The sequence below is a fragment of the Melospiza georgiana genome, chromosome 4, assembly GCF_028018845.1.
Source record: "Melospiza georgiana isolate bMelGeo1 chromosome 4, bMelGeo1.pri, whole genome shotgun sequence".
NCBI classification, from domain to species: Eukaryota; Metazoa; Chordata; class Aves; order Passeriformes; family Passerellidae; genus Melospiza; species Melospiza georgiana.
Window position 1 is genome coordinate 52,990,300 of NC_080433.1, and position 24,179 is coordinate 53,014,478.

The 24,179-nt window shown below is 37.5% G+C and overlaps 1 protein-coding gene across 1 annotated transcript in view; it reads right to left on the reverse strand.

Moving 5' to 3' along the window:
* Nucleotides 1-24,179, reverse strand: part of CNTN1 (contactin 1) — a 204,722-nt gene that overhangs the window by 54,360 nt on the left and 126,183 nt on the right. Inside the window, exons 3-7 of the mRNA XM_058021885.1 lie at nucleotides 14,690-14,822; nucleotides 7,075-7,204; nucleotides 4,222-4,394; nucleotides 2,187-2,282; nucleotides 1,127-1,333 (exon numbers count right to left, since the gene is read on the reverse strand). Of these exons, the coding sequence (XP_057877868.1) occupies nucleotides 1,127-1,333; nucleotides 2,187-2,282; nucleotides 4,222-4,394; nucleotides 7,075-7,204; nucleotides 14,690-14,804 (721 nt within the window). The 5' untranslated portion in view covers nucleotides 14,805-14,822. The remainder of the gene's footprint in view (nucleotides 1-1,126; nucleotides 1,334-2,186; nucleotides 2,283-4,221; nucleotides 4,395-7,074; nucleotides 7,205-14,689; nucleotides 14,823-24,179) is intronic.

Below are 24,179 nucleotides of genomic sequence, written 5' to 3' on the forward strand. Positions count from 1 at the left end.
AATTCATGAAGTCTGACTAAGCACTGAACTTTTACTAGTAAAGCATAAGTGTTTTACTCAGCAACTAGTTATCTTTCTCTGGATGATTAATCCCAACATTTTAAACAAAATTTCTAATTGCTTTTAAAGCATGATGATGCACTCTATGTGTGGGTAGACAAAAACCTGAGTCTGTTTTTTCACATGTTTTATACTGGATGGAATATTTTTAATTATTTTGAATTTAGGCTCAATTTTCTCTCAGTAAGGGTATGAAGGAGCTAGAGCAAGCACATCTACAATTTAATGAGTGCAAAGGGATGTCAAATCTCCCTACTAGCAATCCCTGTAGGAACCCTCTTGTTCCTACAGGGAACTCCCATCAGTTCTAGATGAAGAAGGCAGTGTGAATACTGGAATATTTGGTCAAAGATCACTAATTTGAAATTACATTAATTCAATCAGTAATATGGAAAATTGTACAAATAAAAGAGTCACTGAAAAATTGATGATCAGTTTATGAGAACCTAGTGACTGACAGTCTGAAGTGGCAAAAACTAATTTGGTTCCTATTTAGAAAATGTGCAGCTCCCCTGAAAAAATGCCAGAAAATAATCCAGTAACACAAAGCCACAGAGGTGCCTTAGGAGATTGACTGAGAGACACAAAGCTCCCAGGACACTGTTGGATGGGAAATTTCATCAGGGTAAAAGGATTTTCCTCTTTCACGGGGGATTTTCTGGGGGAAAAGAAGTAAATCCTGAAGCTGTTCATCAACATTTACATGAAGTTTCTACTTTTCAGTCATACTCCTTTGAACCAATGCCAAGACTAGAAAAGATACTGAAGATTTTGGGATCGGGGCCTTATCACATAAAAGAAATGGAGATTGTGGGGTTAAGAATTCTGTTCTCAATGATCTGAAAGGAAATGTGTGAATTAATCAATGGAGATTTTTTTCACAAAGTTTTCACTGTGAATAGGAATGATTTGTACCTCTGCATCAGAAACACCGAGTAACATTGTGCAGTAGTCATTATAACTTGCCATATAATTCTCCTTACAGAAACGAAAGTAGCTATAAATTAGCAAAATTACAATACAAACTGTTAAAATGCTGTGCATAGTATTTCCAATAAATACTTACGATCAGATTGCGGAATAAGTGGAATAAATTTACTGAATACACTCTTTGTTATGGAAGGGCTGGACACAAAACATGAATAATTGCCCTTATCTGATGCTTCCACATTTGCAATGTAGAGATTGCCATTCGTCTGTGACACAAATCGTCGTTTGTCCAAAGCAATGAACACTGGGAACTCATTTAGAAGCCAGCGATAACTGAGGTCATCTGGAGGAAGATACTTCAGTCAGTATTAAAACCCAACACTATCAGCTATTTAAACCACAGAATACCATCTGTATATAAAACACTTGAGTCTAATTTCTAGGTTATAGATATTTTCTTCAGAGAGGCAGCTATGCAGACAGATTTATGCATGTCTCAGCAGCCAGCTCACTCCTGACTACACTGAACACTGGGGCACTGCTGCTGTCACTGCAGGTTACTGGGGACCTGGCTACAGTGTGCACACCTGGCCCTGGGCACAACCATCCCACAGGAACTGACTGGGATGGGATGAGAGAGGCAGCTGGGTCTTGACCTCATGCAACTGAGAAGCTGGGAACTGCTCAGCAGTTTTGTGATTTAGACACGACCTTAGAATATTTTATCTAGTAATATGTCTTCATTCTTCAGTTCCTTAGAGTGCTTAAACGGAGCATGAAAAGTAAATCATTACTCCATTTTACAAGGTAAAAGAGATGCTAACAGCCAATTTGATCCCTCATGATGGAACTCCAGATGCTTAAGATTATGGTTATAATCCATGCAGAGCTCTTCAGTAGTTAATGATGAGAAAAAGTCCCTTCCAGAGAATAAATAACCTCATCTCTGACCCTCTGGGGTGCTTCAGCTGTTCCATGATTTTGAGAGAAGCCCATAAAGGTGACTTTACTAGGTGCAATGAACAGTCAACATATGGTCAACAACACACATTCAAAACAGCAACCTAACCTAAATGGTGATTCTCAAGCTGCACAAAAGTTACTGTTTGAGTGAATATAAAGGAAACTTGCAAAAAAAAAAAAATTAATCTTTTACTCTTCAGACATTGAAAATGAAGCACTTTGAGCTGAATTACCTGGGTAGTGATAAGGGGGTTCACAAAGAAGCACTGCCCCAACACCTTCTCGCACTTTAACCTCGTAACGTTCCTCAGGTGGAAAGGGATCCAGATCTAGTTTTTAAAAACACAAGGGAAGGAGAAGAGGGTTTTTAACTACAGTAACTTTTTATTATTATCATCTCTTTCTGTCCTGTAGCGATTAGTATAGAAATACACCAATGCATGGCAGATAGAAACTAGTTGACCTCTAACGCCAGTTTTGCTTATTTTTCATTACCGATGCATTTTTTGCTATTTTTGTCATCATAATTTTAAATACCAGGGAAAAGAAAAAAGTGATGCAGACTTTATCTCTAAGAGTAGTTAGGCTTAAAAAATTATAATGAGTGTTAAGGCACTGGATCTAAAAATTATGTACAGTATTCTCAGATGGACTAATTGATGAAGCATATGAAAGAATATGGGTTCTGCTCCATGGTTTCAGTAAATTTGACAAAACAACAAAATTAAAGCTGGTCAAGAGTTTTGAACTTTTCTAAATGGTTGTTGACATTTTTCAATCAGTTTATGCATAAGCAAAAGAAAAAAACTTACACTAAAGATCAGACATTTTCTCTCCTAATTTTAGCAACTCTATTCAGTTCTTTAGAAACATTGTAGAAAGAAATGTTTTTATAGGTGATCATTAAATAGGAGAAAGGAAGAAATACAACAATATAAAGAAGAATGAAAGCAGACACTTTTTTAACAGATATTTACTAGTTTCCAGTGATCTTTTCACTATTCCTTGCCTCTTTACCCTATTTTAGTTTACATATTGAAACACTGTATATTAGGGTTCTGTTCTACATAATTTCTCAGTATACTATCAACATGAAGCCAGTGAGCTGGCAGGCAGAAGGCATACCTCAGACTGTTTTGGTTCTATTTTTTTTTTTAATCTATTAGGTTTCTTGGTTTATTATTTTTATCCTATTGATTATTCAGGACTGACATGACTGAAGCCAGCTTTAGGTACAAATAAATATCCCATAAATTAAATGTTGATGTTTTCTCCATTAAAAAAAAAAAAGTCACAACCTGGCCTTCAATTTTTTGTTCTAGAAGATACCCTGGCTAAATACAGACTAAAACTATATCAACGATGATATGATCCTAATCAGCTCATTATAGCTTCTGACTTTCTCTAATATCTGTAGTCCCACAGTCTCACAAGTATTATCAGATAGCAGAACTTTTCACTAAATGTCTGATCTTCTACAGCAGGGAATGAATTCTACTTATGGAGGCCAGTTAAAAACAAGAGGAGCATCAAACCCTTAGTGTCAGGGCACCTACGGCTTTGTGAATGGATCACAGTTAGAGTGGATTCCTTTCTTTTGGGATTCCTTTTTGTACCCTCTGATGATAAAATATATCTGGGGAAAAGGCGACTTAAGTCAAAATTAAACAGAAATCCCAAACACTGTCTTAAGTCCATAAAATTTTGCATTATTCTTCATTTAGTACATCAATTTTTTGTAATTCAAGTATTTGGTCATATGCAGGTCTGTACATGTACACATCCTCTCAAGACTAGCTCATCACTGTCATAAGTTGACAGAAATTTCCCCCAGCAGGGTTTTTTCACTGTAGCCTAGGAGTCAGGGCATACTTTACTAGCAAGTGCTGTGCCTTGCCCCTGCAGCTGTGCTTGCCCTGCACCTCATCACCATATGCCCTCACTCAAGTCTTTCTTCTGTGATCCCTCAGGTCCTACCATGATTTTAAGAGAGTCTGGCCATTATTATCTCCAGATCTGGCTCCATGAGCTTCTTCACTTCATAATTTAACAATTACTCACTGGGAAGGCTGCTATGTCATGTCAGCTGAATGTAAAGAATATAAAATGCTTACAAATTTATTTTGTGTCGATCTCTGCAGACTAAGGCACTTAAGATGCTGTTTTTACAGAGTAGTACAGATACAGCACACGTCAGCAGAATACACCGCAGTGTAAAACATTGGGCTAACCATAATTTTTCTATATTCTGACATAAACAACACTTACATCCAAAACTCAGAGTGGCTTCACTGCTTCTGACAGTTCCAAAGACATTTGACACTACACAGACATATTTTCCAGCATCCCTTGATTTCTCTGGATTATTGATAACAAGTCTGCCTCCCACCATGCTGTACCGCTCCTTTGTTAAGTCAATATCCCAGTTGTTGAGTTTCCACCTATTAAAAAAGAAAAACAAGATGTAAGATTGGCCCCAAAAAGCAACCTGGTAAGAAAAATGATGTGAACAGTAACTCATAAATTCTGACAAACTATGCAGGAAATTATTAATATACTTCTATACAAGTTTTAGGTTTTCCTTCAGCAAGATGCACAGATTTGAACTCCAGAGGTCCCTTAAACATATCTCAGTTCTTCCTTCTTAGAGATGGGGCATACTTTGTAAACACATAGTTGCTGGCCAAGCAGTAAGAGATGCTTGAGCTGGCTGTGAAGGAGCTAGCCAGTCACTAAACACACAGATTTCACATAACACATAACACACATATCTCAAATAAATATCTAAGTTCAGACTAGATAAAAATATACTCCTTCTGCACTTTTAAAGTATGGGGCAATGAGAGTTTTTTTAAACCTGCTGCAGATAATGAAAATGCTTCATAAAACATAATGTGCCAGTAAAGTCAGTGCAAAAGCTGTGGCATCCTTCATAAAAGACCTACTTAAATTGCTGGACACTCTTCCCTGAGTAATGGTAAAACCCCACAGCCAATTCACTGACTTACTGCAACTTTCACTTCAGGGATTAAGGGAGAAACTGGCGGCCCAGTTCTGACCGATTTTTACTTATTTTAAGAAATGTTTAAAAAGACGGAGTGGGTACCAGTGCTCATGACTTATATTTGTGCCTGTTACTGTGTCCACAAGAGGGAGCCTGTTACCTTAGAAAGGAACTGCCGGCCTCCTATGCGCAAATAGCACAGATGCAACTTAATTACATTTAAAGATCATAGCCTTATTTCTGCATAAATATTTTCTTTTTTCATAAGGTAAGGTTAGGTATTAGAATTTGACAATGATAATACACACACCGCCTGTTCATTCACTATTGAACATATACCAAAATATGCAGAGTTCTCATTTGGAAGTAGAACTTGCTATTGTCACAGAAATAAACAAAATAAAAAACAAAAAACAACAACAACAAAAAAACCCAAACCACAAAAAACAAAACAAACCCAAAAACAAAAAAAAATCAAATGAAATTAAAGAACTTTAAAGATGAAACAAATTTTGATCTTATAGAGTTCTAGAGGTATCACTTCAGTCCTGTTAGACATACTATATGTCAGTGTCAGAAAAAATGAATACATCCTCTATTCAGAAATATCTAGGTATAAATGTGCTGAGGACAGCACATCCTCCAATGAAAACGGTGGGAAGGACTTCTTTACCTCTGAGATAGAAGAATTTTGACTCATTAACTGCTAGAGGGATGAGATGAAGATAACATATTGAGGTATACTAAAACTAATATGTCAGGAAATATGAAAAGTGGCCTTATTCTGTACTGCAATTATCATCTCATCACCTATCAGTGCTAATTGTCAGATCTGCTCCTAGACACAGAAGTTCTGGAGGTGCAATGCAATTCTTTGAGTGTTTCTGCTAGTTCAGATTTTGCTGAGCCCACAATAGATAAAGAAGGTAAAAATTTATTTAGAACCTGTAATCATCTATAGATGGTGTGTTTACAGTCTTGCAGACAGAGCTGGGGGAGTCTCTGGACCAACTGGAAGGGATGGGGAAGTATAGCAAAAGGTATAAAATCTTAGCATATGTAATCTTAGCATATGTAATCTCTCTAAGCCTTCCAAGCATGGCAAGAGGAAGTGAGTGCAACAAAATGTCATATTCTGTACGGTGCTGCTGTACAGGTAGACAACCTGTTAGTAGATTTTTAGAAGTGGCAATGAAGATGAAATAAGCTATTTTAATGGAGGAAGACCATAGCTGACCACAACACTAACAGATTTAAAATAATAGCCAGTAGACTTGATTGGTTTTTCTGTTCTAGAAACCAGTCTGGGAACACACATAAGTGAGTATTGGGGCAGATCACAGGGTAATTTACTGAAATGGATCTCTTTTGCTGGCAAGATATTGTGTCTGTCTTTAGTACAATTATAGCAGTTTTCTGCCTATGATCAGGTTGTAATTTAGTCACAGTCTTAATACTCATAACCTTAAGTACATTTCTCTTCACACTATGAGCAGATAATGGCTGACAAACTCATATTAATGTACAATAAATCATTGCTTTCTGCAATAATATAATTACTGTGAAAGAAGTCCTGTGAGAATCTGTATTAAAACTAGCTGAAATGTTTTTTTTCAGAATGAAGCTTTTTATGTCTTCAGTAGCATAGATGACACATTTTTGACCACTGCCCTGCAACACAGAGGATGCAAAACCAACATGGGATGTAGAATATCCATGTCCAACCATCAGTACTTCTCCTTTCAAAGCAAAATATAATAAAAAAGCCATTCAGAATCAAAAAGAACAAAGACTCAAATCTATACTAACCTCAGCCTAAGCTGGAAAGATAATCTCTCAATTTTTTTAAAGGTCACCTTTTTTTAAAATTCACATATGGAGCAGTATTTCTTTCAGAATCTGAAAATATTTAACGCAATATACTGTTTTTAATACTGATTAGACATCTTGGCAAATTGAATCAAGGTTGAGTCTCAGTCAAAAATTGTGTATCTGCACTTTTTTTCCTGCCTTAAACACTTTTCTCCAACTTTTTAACACAATCATTTAATAAAACAATCTGAAATAGCTGCTGAATAAAATATGCAAGATTTGTAAATCAAAACAGTAGGTATTACCTGTAAGTAGGAAAAGGAACTGCTCGAGCTCTGCAGTTCATTGAAACTTGTCCATCTGAAGATTCTTCTGGATAGATGGTATCAATGGGTTGCTCCTCAAAAACGGGTCCATAACCTTTGTTTCCTTCCTCTGAAAACAGAATAGTTTCAAATTAACCACTTTTTAACTAGCAGTCAAACTGAAGAAAAATTTGCATCACACATTCAAGAATCAAAATGTGAAGGCAAAATAGTGAGTCACTCAAAGTTAAATTCTATGTGCTTCAGCAAAATTGGAGCAGTACAGGTAACAAAAGTGCTGTCTGTGCTTCACTGATTCATGCCTTCTGAGAACCAAAGTAACTCACACTTTGTTCCTGTAATACGACCTTGTGTACCTTCTCTGATGAAATTAATGATTTGTCATGTTTAGGCCAGAAGTGGAGATAATTAGGAACTGAAGGCAAGTCCCTTAGGAGTACAGTGAGATCAACTTACTTCGCAGAGACCAACAAATTCTGACCAAAAAGGTACACATCCAAAACAACTACTCATAGTTATTTCTGATCTTACAGCCTAAACATCTCCAATGATTTTAGGAACAATGTATTTAGGAACAATCTTTACTACATCAAACTAAAAAACCCTTATGTTGGATGTCAAAACCAAAAACTACATTGTTTCCAGATCACATTGTCCTTCCTTTGAAGCTGAGGTATGTATTAGCTTCTACACTCCAATATACAATTTTAAAAAGGTCCTACACTGAAAATAATTTCAGTTTGGACAGCCAAGCACTTAAAGGTAAATAAACGTAAAACAGGTTTCAACACAACCGCATTTTTTAATCTTTATCCTTCATTTGTGGATGCTGTTGTAAAGTTGGTAGGGTCTGCTTTTGAGCAATGGTCTGCTTTCTTTCATATTTTAAAGCACAGCACAGTATAAAAATCTACATATTGCTAGACCAAAAGAAGAACTAATTTCAGACTGAAAAGGCAAGATTCACATACTTGCTCAGAGACTGGAATGACTAATCCTGAAACCTGATGGCATGTTCTGTGCAGTTCTTAAATATGAGTACAGAATAACAACAGTCTCCAGCAGTAAATCGCCATATCATATGCAGCTGACTCTTCACCTTAGGACTCAAACAACATTACAGAGCACTTAGGCATTTCATGGCATACATTTTTAATGCTGCCAGCACTATTAATTATACTGAGTGAAAGCTGCTTCTCACACCTATCAAATGTGCTTTATAAAGGCACTTCTGCTGCAATCTATTATGAATCTGGTTTCAGGTGACTGTCTGTGCAGAATAAGATGTGCACACTGAATTTCAGGCATGGCAAACAATAAACCTTTTATTCTCAGCCAGAAGACCACACGTGGACCAGTGATAAGAAACAGCACATGGGAGAAAAGAAGCGAGAAAGGGGCTGTGAAAGGATCTGCAAGAAATGTTCACACTTTAAGTGAAGTACCATGGCTGTGGAACAAAGTTTGGAGAGTGACAAAGGGAAGACTAAGAGTACAAGGAAAAGCATCAGCTCACTGAAGTTATGCCTACATGAAAAGGAAAAGTAGAGAAAGAAGAAAATGGATGTATTAGGCAAACTGAGGATGTGATGAGCACATTTCCTATGTTTGGATCCTGCTTTAGACAAGAAGATGGACTATCTGACCTCTCAAAGAGTGCCCTATGTTTTGGGTAAATTTCTTGTGATTTGTATTTTAAATTGGAGGAGAAACAATCACCTGACTATTAGAGGCATTCTTCAGTGAATTCTGAAAACAATACCCAGATCTTTCAATATTGCTAAAATGTATTAGGAAGTCTGTGAAAAGGTCAAGAAAATCTTTCTTCAACTGATGAGACTACGGATCCTGTATAACAATCTTTCCCTCTGGAAGGTGGTCATATAATTAATTCTCCAAGTGACATTTTCTAATGAGTCTTCTCCTTCTCTTTCTGTTTCCTGTACACCTATCTATTTCCCTGGTACTCAACATTACCAAAATTGACTGCCTGAGACAGTTGTTGGGTGTGAGTATTGATCTACCTGCAAGTGTTGTATCCAATTACATATATTAACATGAGAGAGGGACAAAGATCTGTTGATGTGGTGCATGGCTGGATTAACCTTGAGTGCAAAAGGGTGCTGCACGTAAGAGCCCTGGAGTCATTTGTTATCAGTTTAACCAAGTTGTCAGGCTCTGCATTAGCCTTGCAAGACCAGAAACCATTTGATATTTAGAAGTAGATATTCTGTTTTGAGTATGTCAGAGAAATGAGGACCTACCCGTGTCTGAGAAGCTCATGCTCAAAAACAAGATGGTCTGCGAATGAGCCAAATATCTCTACCAGGCATGCAGGAACAGAAAATGGCACTTCCACATTTCTGAGCATTGTGATCACCAAACACATTATGATTATTTATTTATTTATGAATGTCAGACACTCAGCAATAGCATGTAATGGTCTTCTAAGATCCAAGCAGGAACAAGAGAGACAAGGTAAATAGGCATTAAGTATATTCATCCACTTCTTTTTTTGGAACAAAATTATCTCTCTTTAGAAAACGTGAATAATTTTCTATGTTGTGATAAAAAGCTTTAAATAATGTAGATTCTAGCCTCCAGTTCAGAAATACCTTTTTGAACCTACTGTTCTGGAAAATGTCCAAGCATGAATAATTTAAGGTTTGGGGGCTTGATCGTTTCTTTACTTCTCTAAATCATGTGGGAAAAGTTGTACTTGGCATTTATGGGAAGTTTATGTGCTGAATCAGTAATGTGTTCATAGTGAAAAAATTCATAACGTACTGTGTGCCCATGATGGAGAAGAGAGGGTAAGTGTAAGCCATCAAGATGCTAAAGGCAAATCACTCTCCAAGAGCCAGTCAGCACTCAAACAGAAAAGGTAACCACTCCAGCACTCCCACTTCATGTTATATGAAAGATGAAGACTGTCTTTGGGAAAGCTGCCTCTATTTATCTGGACCTAAAGGAGCAGGAGAATAACTTCTATTTCCTATGTTCCAGTGAGGACATTGAAGAGTCCCATGGTTAATGATACAGTTTCTCCTTTATAACAAGTTTCAAGGATGAAAACCTCCAGCCCCTGGCAGAGCAAGCTTCTCCACTTACGCCTAACAGAGTACAGTTTTCTTGTCTTCTCACACTGCCAAGAGGAATGTCAGCCAATACTAATTATCAGATTTTAAACATATTCCCATTTATGTATTCAATATTTAAACTTTTAGGTGGTTCTTCCTCAAAAATTGAAGTGTTAGTTAAGAAGTGACTGAAGAGCCTAACATGTTGATCCCATGGGAAAGCCAGTGACCAGCAAATTAGGGATGAAGCTGAAGTGCAGTTGTTATTCTCCACAATCTCCCCACACAAGCCTTCCTGGTGCATATATCAGCAACACTCTCCGAATTTCAGCATGCTGTCTAAAAGCATCCCCAGGTACTCATCAAAACAACTGTGTTGCACTGAGAGGCTCTGCTGCTTACTGGCTTTCTTACTTCACCAGCCTTCTCTGAAGTTTCGGTTCCTAATGATTTTTGGAACTTTGGTTGCCTAAAAAGCAGAACAGTTTAGACATTTTTACCCCTGGACTATTGCCTCATTTTGCACATTTCAGGATAGTTTACTAGAGTGACAAGCTGCCTTTTAAGGCATGATCTGACCCAAACTCAGATACTGTCTGGCTCTGCACTACCAAATCCCAAGGTAAAAAGTAGAACATTTTATGAGAAACATATTATCAGAGGGACATTTTTCAATATTGATTCCTTTCATAGCCAAATGTAATCTACTATTCATGAAGCACAATAAAACACAGGGTCTTTGCAGTTTTTGGTTAGTCTTTTGGAAGAATAAAACAAGCTTCAGCTGAAGAACAGCTTAAGAACAGCTGAATCTTTTGGTGATAGATTAGTATCCCAACTGAAGACACACTGGAGTTCACTGATTTACCTGGGAAGTAGTGGATAACAGAAAAGTTTGAAATTCAGACTTAGCAACAGGATATTAATCTAAAGGAGAGTCAAAGGCAACTTGGAAGTGCGTTGGAGAAATGTCAGGGGGAAGTGGAGAAGAGTCAAATATTATCAGTAATAGGCATGAAATAACTTTTTTGCAGTGGGCTGACAATCACTGACATGTTCCCTGAGGAGTGGTTTGCTGCTCTCATTTGCCTTGCACTACTCAAAGTGCACTCTGAAAAGCAGCTCTTGTAACAACTGTCTGTTCTATCAGTAAGTGGAGACCGAATTATTTATGGCTTTTTCACCAGTTTATATCTGCAAGACTACATTTCAAGCACTAATTTACCTGGAAAAGAAATACTGCTCCTGTCTCATTGCAGAAGATGATCTCTGCCTTTACCTTTGATGCCTATACCTCTGATTCATAAAATCTTTGCTTCCTTTCATTAAGTAAGTACACATTTGCCACCAATGAGAAATGGCTAGTCAATGCAACAGTTCTCAGTTTCTGCCTCTAATTACCACAAAACAGAACTGGCTAAAAAAGTCAAGGCATTTACTCCAAAGCAAACTCTAAAATTCTAAAAATGTATGTATTTCACTTTGAGAATTTTTTTTAGAATTTCCTGCAGTGAGAAAAAGAACAATTTTAAAACAAACAGAACCACTCAGCTTTTAGAGTCTCAGAATCCCCGTCCTCTCTTCAGGCCCTATTAGAAACATCTCAAGTCACTGCAGCTTCAGGTTGCTAGCTCTCTGTTTCCCAAATACTTCTAGCTGTTAAAGTCTGAAGGCTCTCAATGCTCAGTCAAATACATGAATCCTGAATACTTTCAGGTTTTTTTGGCCAATATTTTTGAACCTGGGGACACTCATAGGGTGAGACTTCTCAAAACATTGCATCTACAAGCTATCACTTTCCTGGGTCCAGAGCAATTAATATAATAGTAGGTCTGTTTAGGAAGCATGGATTGCAAAAACCTAGACTACAGAGTCACAGATGAGCTTGCCAAAGGCAATTTACAGAGTAGAACCACCTAGAACTGCAGATCCAGCACCACAGAAGGCAGGAGGAGACAAATATACTTCCAAAGAAAGTGTGTTTTGCTAAAAGATGCTAAAACAACTTCTTAAATACTCTTTCAATATCTGTTTCCAGTTACCTTGCCTCTTCACTCTGGAACTTGGTCTGCCTTCCTATTTTAATGAGAACTCATGATCTTTACTCAAACACTGTCCCCAGTTTACACATCCTCCATTACTGTTGACCTTGCCAGCATTCCCCTTGATAACATCCTGTGTGAAAGAAAACCTCCCAGAACTTGATCACTCTACTCACTTCTTTCTCTTCAGTATCTTTCAATTTTTAACCACACTGAGAACACTTCCAAGCAACCTGTTATATTTCATCTTGGTTGCAGATACATATTGCATACTGCAGATACACATTTTCTGGATACAATGGCATTTTCATTGCCAAGACATACATTCAAGACAATTAAGCCTGACTGCCAGCAGCTCTCAAACCCATTTGAAATAAGAAACCCTCCAGCAAGATTCAAGTGCTGGGGCTGAGCAAAGACTGCAACATCAGATTTATATAACCTAGATGGGTACCATAAACCCTAGATGATAGAAGCAGACTTTCTCTTCACTCAAAAGGTTATTTAATGATTTATGTGAATTTATTGATTTAATGATTTATGCGAAGTAGAGCAGGTCCTGGAGCAGAGAGCCTTACACTGCAATACACTGGCAGCAACAAACACCCTCTGATTATATAAAACTAGGAATCTTCCACACTGAAGGGCAGTGCAATACCTTTAGAGATGGTCACAGGTCTTAACTTTGGCTTTTGATTAAAAATGCAAGTTAGTATTTATTCCATACCAGAAGATAAGTTAGGAAATGTGTTTGAACTGTAACAGCATTATTAGAACCTGCCTTGGATTGAAAATCCTTCACACCAATGGTTCCCATCTTGTTTGTGGCATTCTAAGAGTGCCAAGAACAACAGCCCAGTGAGAGATCAAACGAGCCTTGCAATGACAGTGCCAGTGTGTACTCACGATGCACATGGTGTCATGACAGCCCTCTCTGTTCTTCCCATGTCACTTAGGTGTTACCCTCACAGCTCATGACCTTCCAATGCCATTCTCAGGAACTCGCCAGGAGCTACATTCTGGTGCCAAGGTTTTTTTGGCTAATGGGCACAAATGTGATGTGCAGAATACATAATAACATCAATAATTCCATCCTGCCTGTCAAGAAATTACCTGAACATTTGCTCTCCTTGATTGACTCACCCATTTTATCAACCAGTGTCCAGCACTTGTTTGGCTACTGTAGCTGATTGTTTTGTTTGATCTCAAAAGGTCCAGAACAAAATCACATGTGTAACGTTACTGATAGCACTTCACAGTTTTTCTTTATTATTATTTTATTCTTTGAGGAAAAGCCCAGCATTGAATTAAAGTAGTGAGTTTAAAGTTTTAATTTTGGTGCTACAGCAAGCCTCATGTCTTTACAAAGAAAAAATCTCTTGAAACACACAGCAAATATATTGTGAAGGTACTGATTTTTATCAGGCATCAATAAATCCTCCATCAAACTCAGATATGGACTAAAGAACACTATTCAAAACCACAGAGTAAAGTAATGTTCCTACTATACCAGAAGTCATTCCTGCAAGCTCTGGACTGATTTCTTAAAGGCAATAAGCTTACCTCACACTATAAATCATATTTTTTGACTCAGTAATAAGGAATATGGTCTCATGGAAGTGAAATTAAGGCAATGCCTGAAATGATATCCCAGATTAAGCAAATCAGTGACCCTCAAAGTAGGAAAGGATCTAAAGCCTACCTTGAAATTAACCAAAACATTAGAACACAATGTTTGCACTTTTCAAATATTGGTGAATATTTTGTACATGCTGTGTTTATGCTAACAGAAAAATTCATCCCAGCAACTAAAACCCATCATTCATTTAAATTGGCAAGGAAATCTGAAACAAGCTTTAGAAATCTCAAAGTTGTTTGGAACAGTTGGAATTTTGCCTTTTTACAGACCTCCCTCTATCTCTGAAAATGGAACTAAAATTTCAATTGCAAATATTTCTCTAAACGCAGATGCTGGAAATATGACTCCAGAATGTTTTATTTATGGCCCCATCTCTATTTATGAAAAAAATAATTTTTAATAAAAAATTGGAGTCAGAATATGCAGAATTACCCCACTGTATTATGAAAAACCACCGCTACACTGGGCTTCTGAAAAATTATGAATTTTAGATGGTGTGAATAATACAGAATTTTGTTTTTCATTATTCTAAACAGGTGGATCTTCTGTGCACAATAGACAATTGATATACTTTTTATAATCTAGAGAAAGATTTCATTCTGTAAATCAAATTAGACAATGCCAAATTTAAAGTCCAGATCTGTCTTTTTTCATAATTTTTATTATGGCAACCATTCTAATAAATATGCTTCCTGCCAGTTTCATTGTTCACATTTAGTAATTTGTTGTATCAGCACTAATAAATTAAATCCATAAAAACATTCTAATTGTCCTTGAAACACATAAAAATAACAACAGTTACTTTAAGGAATTAACACAGGATATCGTCTTACCTACTGCCAGGGAGTAGACAAAACAGGGTGTAATAAGATGATAGATGAAAAACCAAATGGTTATCTTCTGTTCAGCCATCATCTCAAAAGGAACTGTGCACTTCAATACCATCATTCAGAGAACTAGAAAAGTCTGTTACAGAGAAAGAGGAGAGAGTCAATAACTCTGACATAAGGCTTTATCTCATATCACACTTGGCACGGCAGATGATGCAACTAAACTGAATGCTTAAGAGTTAGTATAGGAGAGAATCTTTTCAATAATAAATGCATCATCAGAATTTCTGGATCAAATTAATTATATCTATTATTCAGAGAGCACTCTGTTTCAGAGTACTCAGATGTTCTGGTGATGCTATAATACGGTAAATGTTCAAAATGAGCATCCTTTTTTACACTTCTCTTCTGTATTCTATCCTCCATCTCAGTAAATACTACATTGCAATTCTTGCCTTCAAAATCTGTAAAAAAAGACTACAGTGAAACTAAAGTCCATGCATCTTCTTCAGATTCATTTTGTCTAGTATATCACCATTTTAAACTTTTAATATACAATTAATGGTCCTTCACAAAAGTGGCTGTATTTTTCATGAGTTTCCTTTTAAATACTGAATATAATCATTATTGCTATGTTGCTTTCAAAGGTTAGTATATATACAGGAGAAACTCTGCCTCTATATATACTAAAACCAAGCTAAAAAAGCATGCAGCTTCTTTTGAATAGTCTAAGATTTTATAAATAATTTTTCAGACACTTTTGTAAGATTTGTTACTACCTCAAGTCAGAATATTTTGCCTTTTTTTTTTTTCTTGCTGGGGACTATTATCTATTTCTTTAGAGAAATGTGTCATCATGTTTGCAGTGTGCAATTCTCTAGGTTTTTTTTGATGGATTTCTTGTCACGAATATATAAACACATCCTTTATATCCATCACACCTTGTTCTTGCTTGTTGATTGGTTCTGCTCTAGCACTCATTAAGAACTTCACACAAAGCAAGGCTTCCAGCTTATCACTGGCAGAATACTGTATCTCAGGCACACGCTGATATCATCCAGTCCCCTCAGTATATCTATTTTGTTACTATTTCATTATAAAATATGCTTATACATACTTAAACACCCTTCAGTAATATGCATCCCAGGACATGGTGCATGCTAAAATAAGAAGACTTGTAGATAAGGGGCATTGTTTAGTGGTAGACTTGAGCAGGTTGGGGTAAGCAGCTGGAGTCAAGAGGTCTTTTCCAACATAAAAGATTCCATGATTCTGATGTTGCATTGTCATTTTTAGCAAGGTGAAATCTCAATGCTTCTGCTTTCCAGCCTCCCATGCCAGGAATTGACGACTCTGACAGTGACATCCACCTTTTACCATGATACTTGCCCTTTCCACATCAAAATTTTTACCTAATTGTTCATTTCCAAAATTCAGATATTTTAGATCTTGCTTTGAAACTGTGCCATTTCCCACCTCCAGCACCAAGAAAGGGGCATTTTTAAATTAAAAAGCACAAGTACAAATACACTTGACTCCCTAAGTATGGTCAGGATAAATCCTGCCCTTATTGCAGAGAACCTCTCATCTGAGCTGTTGCCAGACATGCCTGCTGCAGTGTATGTGTCTCACATCTCCCCCTGAGGTGGCTAGGAATGTGTCTTGGCCTCTGGGGCCTTTTACTTCTCCCCTATTTCCCAGAATAATGCTAAGATGTTCATTTGAACATGCCTCAAACAGTGACCCTGCCTTAGAACAGAGTTTCAAGAGTGTTTTGATAAACTCATAATGCAGGAAAACGACAATAAATATCACAAGAAAATCTTTTGGCTCAGAAAGTACAGGAGCTGTTGCAGGTCACATTTGCCCCTTTTTTAAGCAGAGTAAATCCTTAATAAACAGTTAAAAGCTGTATGACCCTACAGTTATGGCTGTTACATGACAACTGTGCTCAGCAAAAGACAGACAAGAGTTAAACAGTGATTCCCCAGAACTGAGATTTATTTAGAAATATTCCCTAGAAAAAGGCTCTTAGATTGGCAACAAACACATATGCTTACTATAGCTGGATCCAAGGAGAAAGATGTACTAAACATCTTTACCTTCCCACTTCTGTTGGCACTAAAGTTTCTTTAGATTCTGTCACACAAAGGACGTCCACAACCATTTCAAGCATCTACCTTGACCAACGAATGAACTATTGTGTGTGATTCATCCAGAAGGCAGTGGTAGGTTTGATCAAGAAATTACTTTGTATGCTCTTCCAGCAGCCACGCCCAGACTATGACATCCTTATGATATGACACTGCCTTGCCCGAAACATTTGTTTCCAAATGACAAGAGTAAAGTGCATAGTTATGCTGAAATAATGCACATAATTAAATAGCAAAGAAACAGGAACTCTTTAGGGAACAATGGTAATTACACAGCAGCTCATGATGATAATAACTGTGTTCAAGTGTATTGATAGAGGAGACTGTTAAGAGCACTGTGTTCTCTGACATTATAGTCAGAGAGGGAAGATCCCTCCTCCCTCTCTTCAGCAGAATTTAGGTTTGATTTTGGAAAGATACAATATCCCCTAGTTCCCCAAAAATCCATTTTTGCTGGCTCAGAAAAAAAAAATGGTTTCAACAATGGCTTCAATTGCAGTAAATAAGAACTGTGTCAGTAAACGCTATAAATACTTCATTTTATTCAGAGACAAAAATATTCGCCCTGCCAGGATTTAAATCCTTTCCCTACTCGCACTTGTTTCGGCTGAGTGGGTTCTGTATATATAGCACAGCCATCCCTCCTGATTCATCTCAGCTTGTGGGTGAGAAGCTGTTTCACATCGCTCTGCTGAATTTTGGCAGACCTGGCTGCTCTGAGATGAGACAGCAGGCAGGTTACTGCTGTGTGTGTGGCAGGTGGCAGAGCTGGGCAGTGCTACCACCCAGTGCCCAAAGAGCCCTCCCTGCGTAGCTGGGGAGCAGCACTGGGGCCAGAGGCAGCACTGTGAGCTGCACTGCTCAGGCAGCACAATCTACTCTTGCTCTACAGCTCCCAACCTTTATTCTCTGCAGAGTGAGAGGGGCATTGCTGCCTAATTAAAAATCATTCCTGAACAAATGAACAGCTGAGTCACTTTTCTCCTCTGAAAAAGCACAGAGTGTCTACACATCTAGACATACATCCTTCAGTCTGCACAGTACACTATCCTTCTTCCAAACAAACCATCACAATTTCAGAAAACAAGTAAGACACTTTAAAAATATGTATTAAAATAAGCAGGAATTTAAATGCAACCATGCCATGTTTAATTACTAAATAATGCTCATTAACACACTCAGGTCTCTTTTCACTGTTCAGTTTACCAGAAGAACCAGTCCCAGTCACCACTACAGCACCTTTGCTAGATTCAAAAATACAAGTTCTGGTGAGCTGTCTGGAGTGCAATCCCCAGAGGAGGTAGAAAAAACTGGGGCATTGGCTGCTGAATGAGAAGCACATTGAATTTTGAATGCAGGGACCTGCCAGAGTGCTTCTGGAGGCCTGCAGTGTCTCATGATGCTTCATTAGGATGAGAGGTGTTCCCAGGACACAAGGGGTAAACATGTCTGTCTACAGTATCCAATTGTAAGGATTCTTTAATCTCTCAAAATGCACTTTAGGAAAATATCTACATTTTCTGCCATGTGTGACTTTGAGATCTTCAGTGCACTTTGGCATTTATTTAAGAAAAAAAGACACCTATCTTACAGCTATGGAAGCAGACAGTGTTTTCCATCACTTCCCTGATAAATCCAAACATGCAGATGACATCATTGTTTTGCAAGGAAATAAAGCATTTACAGGGTAGACACAAAAAGAAATTACAAACAGTAGGTAATTGAAATCAGTTGAATAAAGATTTTCAAGATCCAAGGCAGCTCAAACAAAGTACCTAATCTACCAGATTTGAAATCAAGAAGGGATAGGGATAGACAAGGGACAGCAGAGTAACAGTAGGGGATGTTGAAGAGGTGAAGAGGAGACCAAGATCTCAACACTACAGAGGGAAGGAATGCCATGTGGGACATTCAGGATCTGTGAGAAGATGGAAGCAATAAACTAACCCAAAAGGGCTGGTAGAAAAGAAGGCAGAGAGGGAAAGTGAAGGAGATATAGGTAGATAAAGATGTATGAGAATTGTCAGTTGCCTCTGTCAGTAAATGTCAACGTTTACCATGGAAGAGCTTTCCTGAACCCTGCCTGCCAAGGCTTTCAGTGTGGGGGCAGCATGATTGTCAGCCCCAGACACCCACTCCAGGCTCCAGACAGGAACCCCAAGTGCTGAAGGGGAAGAGAGGGGGCAGAACAAAGTGTTTAGGAACTCTGGCATGGTGCACATAGCTAGAAGAGGTAAATCAAGATGCTTGTTATGATCCTCATTTCCTGGTATATTATGATAATTACAGACATTCAAGTTTCAGAATTGGTAGAGATTCTGTCCAGATTAGACTGTAAATAGATACAACAATCTAGAAGAAATATGTGGCTCTCTACCCTTTTTCAAAAAATGAATATATATAATTGCAATAATTCACTCGCAAATTAACACAGTGGCAAGTTATAATCAAAGTCTTTTAGGAGTCACACAATACTTCAGCCTAATCAGTGTTTTGTATTTGTTTTTACTTCAGACTCTTTCAGTGATTTTTGTAAGCATGTAATTGCTCCTCGCCTTTATTTTCTTAACAGAGTTAAGATTTTCTTCTATGATAAGTAACTCCTCACAAATCTTGTTAGTTGCTCAGTATGTAGAAATACCACAAAATGGTTTATTTTTTAAAAAATTATGCACATTGCATATTATTTATTGTATCACTTTTTGTCCTTTTCTGCTATTTTGACCCTTGCAAATTAATTTTGTGATCAATGAACCAGTTCTGACAATCTGGGTAAAAATGTGCCATTAAAAAGGGGACTGAATCTTCTTCACAAGTCTGGCTTCTCAACCATCACCCACGCATAATCCAATTTACTTCTGAAGCCAATGCTTTAGCCACTAGCATTTATAGCTTTCTCTATTACTGGAAAAGTGATGACAGTCAAGTTCCTTGCCACTGCACAGATTTGTCTCGTTCCAGTGGTCTGGGATTGCTGTAAGCAAAGTTCCAAACCAGCCCTCTTACAGCACTGCTGCATCTGCAAGAGATTTTATGTGTTAGCTGGCTCTCACTTAGGAGTCCAAAAGTGACTTTAGTTCCGTTCAATGAAGACTTGTAGAAATACTTCATTTCCTTATGACTTCTATAACCATAATCTTTGGTTTTGACAGATTTGTTCAAGTGAAAACAGAATCTCAAATCCACCACTCACAATACTGCCCACTGGCCCAAACAGTCCATCATCAACAGTTGTGCTTCTAATATTTTCCACTTCATCCTACATAAAGAATATAGCTACACTCTCCCTTTCACATGAATGAAATCCAGCTAAAAGCACATCAATTTGATAGCCCATAAGTAAGATACTCTTCTTGAACAGAATTTACAATTTCAAGGACAATATGCAATGACATAACAAAAAAGCACAAAGTTGGCGCAACATGCAGGCTAATTCTTCCCCTCCAATAACTCCATGCTTTTTAACTGCTTACTGGTGCCAAGTAACCAATAATTAAAAAAAAATTAAAACAAACACAGAATAAGTTTATTAATACATTTTAACAGGCTAAATTAGCAAGTGATTCTATCACTACTGGATAACCAGCTCTGGGATTTTGATTAATAAATATTGACTTGGAAATAGAAAAAAACAGTATTTTGGAGGGGATCTGGAATTTAATAACATCTGGAATTTAATCTGGACAAAGATCACAAGGAAGACAAGAAGGGATTCTTCAACTGAACCAAAAACAAAAGGAAAACAAAGGATATAATGTGGGTCCATTACTAAATGGAGTGGGAACCGGTTACATGAGGATGCTCAAAAAATGCTGATGGACATCTTGACAAGGCTGCTTGGAATTATCTTTGAAAGGCTGTGGTGATCAGAAAAGGTCCCTGAGTACTGGAAGAAAGCAAAGGCCACTCTGGTCTTCAAAAAAGTCAGCCTCACCTCAATCCTCAGAAAGCTGATGCAGTGCCTCATTCTGGAGGCCATCTCTACCCACAGAGATGACAAGAAAGCAATCAGGAGTAGGCAAGGAACATTCCTCAAAGGAAAATCATGCTTGACCAACCTCATTACCTTCTACAACATCACCTCATTACCATCTACAACCTCATTACCTTCTACAACAAAACAACTACGTGGAAAAATGAGGACAGAGCAGTGGGTGTTTTCTAGCTCAACTTCAGCAAGGTTTTGAACACTGTCTTGCACCATCCTCATAGGAAAACTCCAGAAATGCAGGCTGGTTCAGTGGACAGTGAGCAGAACTGAGAACTGGCTGAACATCAGATCCCATAGTATCATAGCAGCAGAGGGTTTAGCTGGAGTCCTGTCACTAGTACTGTGCGCAGTATGGTTTAATGTATTCATCACTGACTTGGATGAAAATGCATCCTCAGTAAATTCACAACAATACAAACCTGACAGGAGGGCTGATACCCCAGCGTGCTGTGAGCCCTTCAGAAGGACCTCAGCAGGTTGAAGAGATAGAGAAGAGTTGTCTGAAATTCAAGGAAGGTAAATGCAGGTGCCTGCACTTGAGGAAGAAAGCACCAACACAGGCTCCATCATCCTTTCCATTTTCATTGTTTTTCTCTGTTTTGTCTTTTTGTTATTTTGTCCTCATATTTTACACAACTAATAATATGTCTCTTTTTTCTTACTTGCATCCACTGATTCATTATGAATCAACATTAATTTTCTTCCCTACAAGGGCCTTAGAGTGGTCACAGCTCAGCTAACCAACATCTCTGTAACAAGTGGTCATCTGGTAATACTATTACAAACACACGTTTTCAGGAATATTAAGCATCTTCTAATTTGTGGTAAGCTAAACAACTCATCTTTACTATTAATCATTAATATAATTTACTTACTTTTCTTTAGCAGGTGCAAAAACATAGTTTGAAATACTTTCAGGTTATAAAGTCTTCGTTAGTGGTACTTACACACTGTCTTTAATTATCACATCAGCAACACAGCGTCAGACAGACAGTTCCTGTCCACACTATTTGCTCTATCAGCAACTTGTTGCTCTTTCTTCTAAGGTAATAAAAAAGAAAAGGATCACTTACTACCATCATAACTCACAGGCATTACTCACTTTTTTGAAAGCTTGCTGCCTAAAGACTGCCTGGTAAAATATTTCAGCAACAAAAATCAATAAACCTCCTGCCAAGTCCTGAGCATCCTGCAGAAGAGCACACTACTCTGTTCCCATATGTACACTTACACAAGCTTCCACTTGTGTCTTAAAGACCAAGCAGTTTAAATTTGACTCCAAGGTTACCAAACATACTCAAGTATCTAAAATCAGCATGAAAAAACATTAGCTACTAATACAAATAAATATCCATTACTAAAACTGGGTATTCCTTCATGAGAATAGAGATTTTTAGGTTACTTTGGTCAATACCTTTTAAGGGACAAAACACATTAACTTCTTAAGAAAAATTAAGTGTACAATTTATGTTCTTTATTTTGAGCTTTAAATTTTGTTAGTTTATAAAAGAAAAAAATACTAATCAGAACATTATAGGGAAATTAAATCTTAAAGAGATCCATTTCTAAGAAAAAAAATCATTTTATGTTTCAGAAAAATGAAATAAAACTATAAAAATCTTTATCATGCTCTTGGCATTTTCATTTGATTTTCACATTTTCTTGAACTTAGTAATACCTTGTTATTCATCAGTAAATAGAGATACTGGAATGAATCGTGTATATTCAATAAGTTCACAGCAGATGTATTTATATACATAAAAATTTAACAGTTTATCCATATAATCTGCAACTCAGGATACCCTATAACATACTACTTATTATACAGCCAAGGACAAGCTCAGTGGGAGATTTCATCTTCAAAATGCATGTTTCCTAGCAACTCTCTTGAAATCAGAGTAGCATTTTTAAAATTTACATCAATCACTTGGAACTGTTGAGAATACTTAAAAACATCTCTTTCATCCTATGAATAAACAGTTTGAATCAGACTAGCAGCTGCAAAAAGGAGAAAAAAGAAAAATCAACTCAATGTTTACTAGAACTTGCTGGTGGATTTTGGAACAATACATTATTTGTGCCTTTTGGTTTTAAGCTTACACATTTCAGAACAGATGTTGGTGAGATTCATTGGTGTTTTTTATAGGTTTGAGCCATCATCACCATTTCAAAGTTCCTCTGTGTTTTAGAGACTACTTTTCAGGGATACATAATCATGAAGTAGGCTTAGCTCTGCTCTGGATATCTTAGCAGACAAGGAATTATTTCATTCTATTGGTCTCATGACCTACAACTAAAGATTGTTTCTGTGGTCTCCAGATTTTTGGGGAGAAAAAAAAGAATAATTATTTTGAAAGCTGAGTTTCTTGGCTCTTAATTATCAGTTGATACTTTTAATACATGAGTTACCTATCAATGCCAGCAGAACCTTAGAGGCACACAGCATGTACAGAAATCTCTCCTAACACTTAGTCAGCAAGGAGGGACATGTGGACAAACAGCATCAGAACAGCCTTTGGAAATCCCTGTGCCAAAGTCACTACATCTCACATAAGAAATCATATTTTCCCAAAGCTACTCAGAATCTTGATCTCATGATTGCACTTAGATTAAATCAAGGTGGATCAAGGAAGAGAATAGACAGGAAAATGGGCAGGCAAAGGGTCTGCTTGTGACTCTTCGGGGTGACGGGTCCCTATTCTGCATGCACGTGTGTGGACAGACACACAGGTGCACTCCATGGGGATGGGACCAGAGTCCAGGTCCCTGTGGTGGCAGCAGCAGGAGACAACAGAATGTGTCAGAGGTTTGAGAGGTGCTGTCACATCTTGCAGCAACTCCATGTTTTTCCAGGCAAAGGAATTGAGTCCCCACAGACAGAGTTGAACGACTGCCTACAGGTGCTGCACAGCTAACCTGTATTTACTGCATTTCTGACATGGCCCAGACATGGCCCCCAACACCGGGGCTTTCCCTGTTTAGGAGCTTCTCACAAAACAGGTATGATGAAAACTGAAGTAAATGATACCTGAAAAAGATAATCCTTTCAAATTAGGCATCGTACCATTTTTGAATAATAGCTCTGACTTGAAAGTATGAGAAAGTATGTAGTAGTGCTAGGGTTCTGTGCTCACTACTCCTGTTTTTCAGCACCGAAGAGAGCTCAAACATACCATGTCTTTGCTTAAAACTTACACAGTGAATAGGCACAGTAATTTTATTCATTTTCCCTATTATGACCTAATGTTTTCATCTTTGGCCAAAGAACAATACTTCCTAATTCCTGATTTCCAACTTCTGGATAAAAGAATTATTATTATTAATATTATTATTATTACTATCATCATCA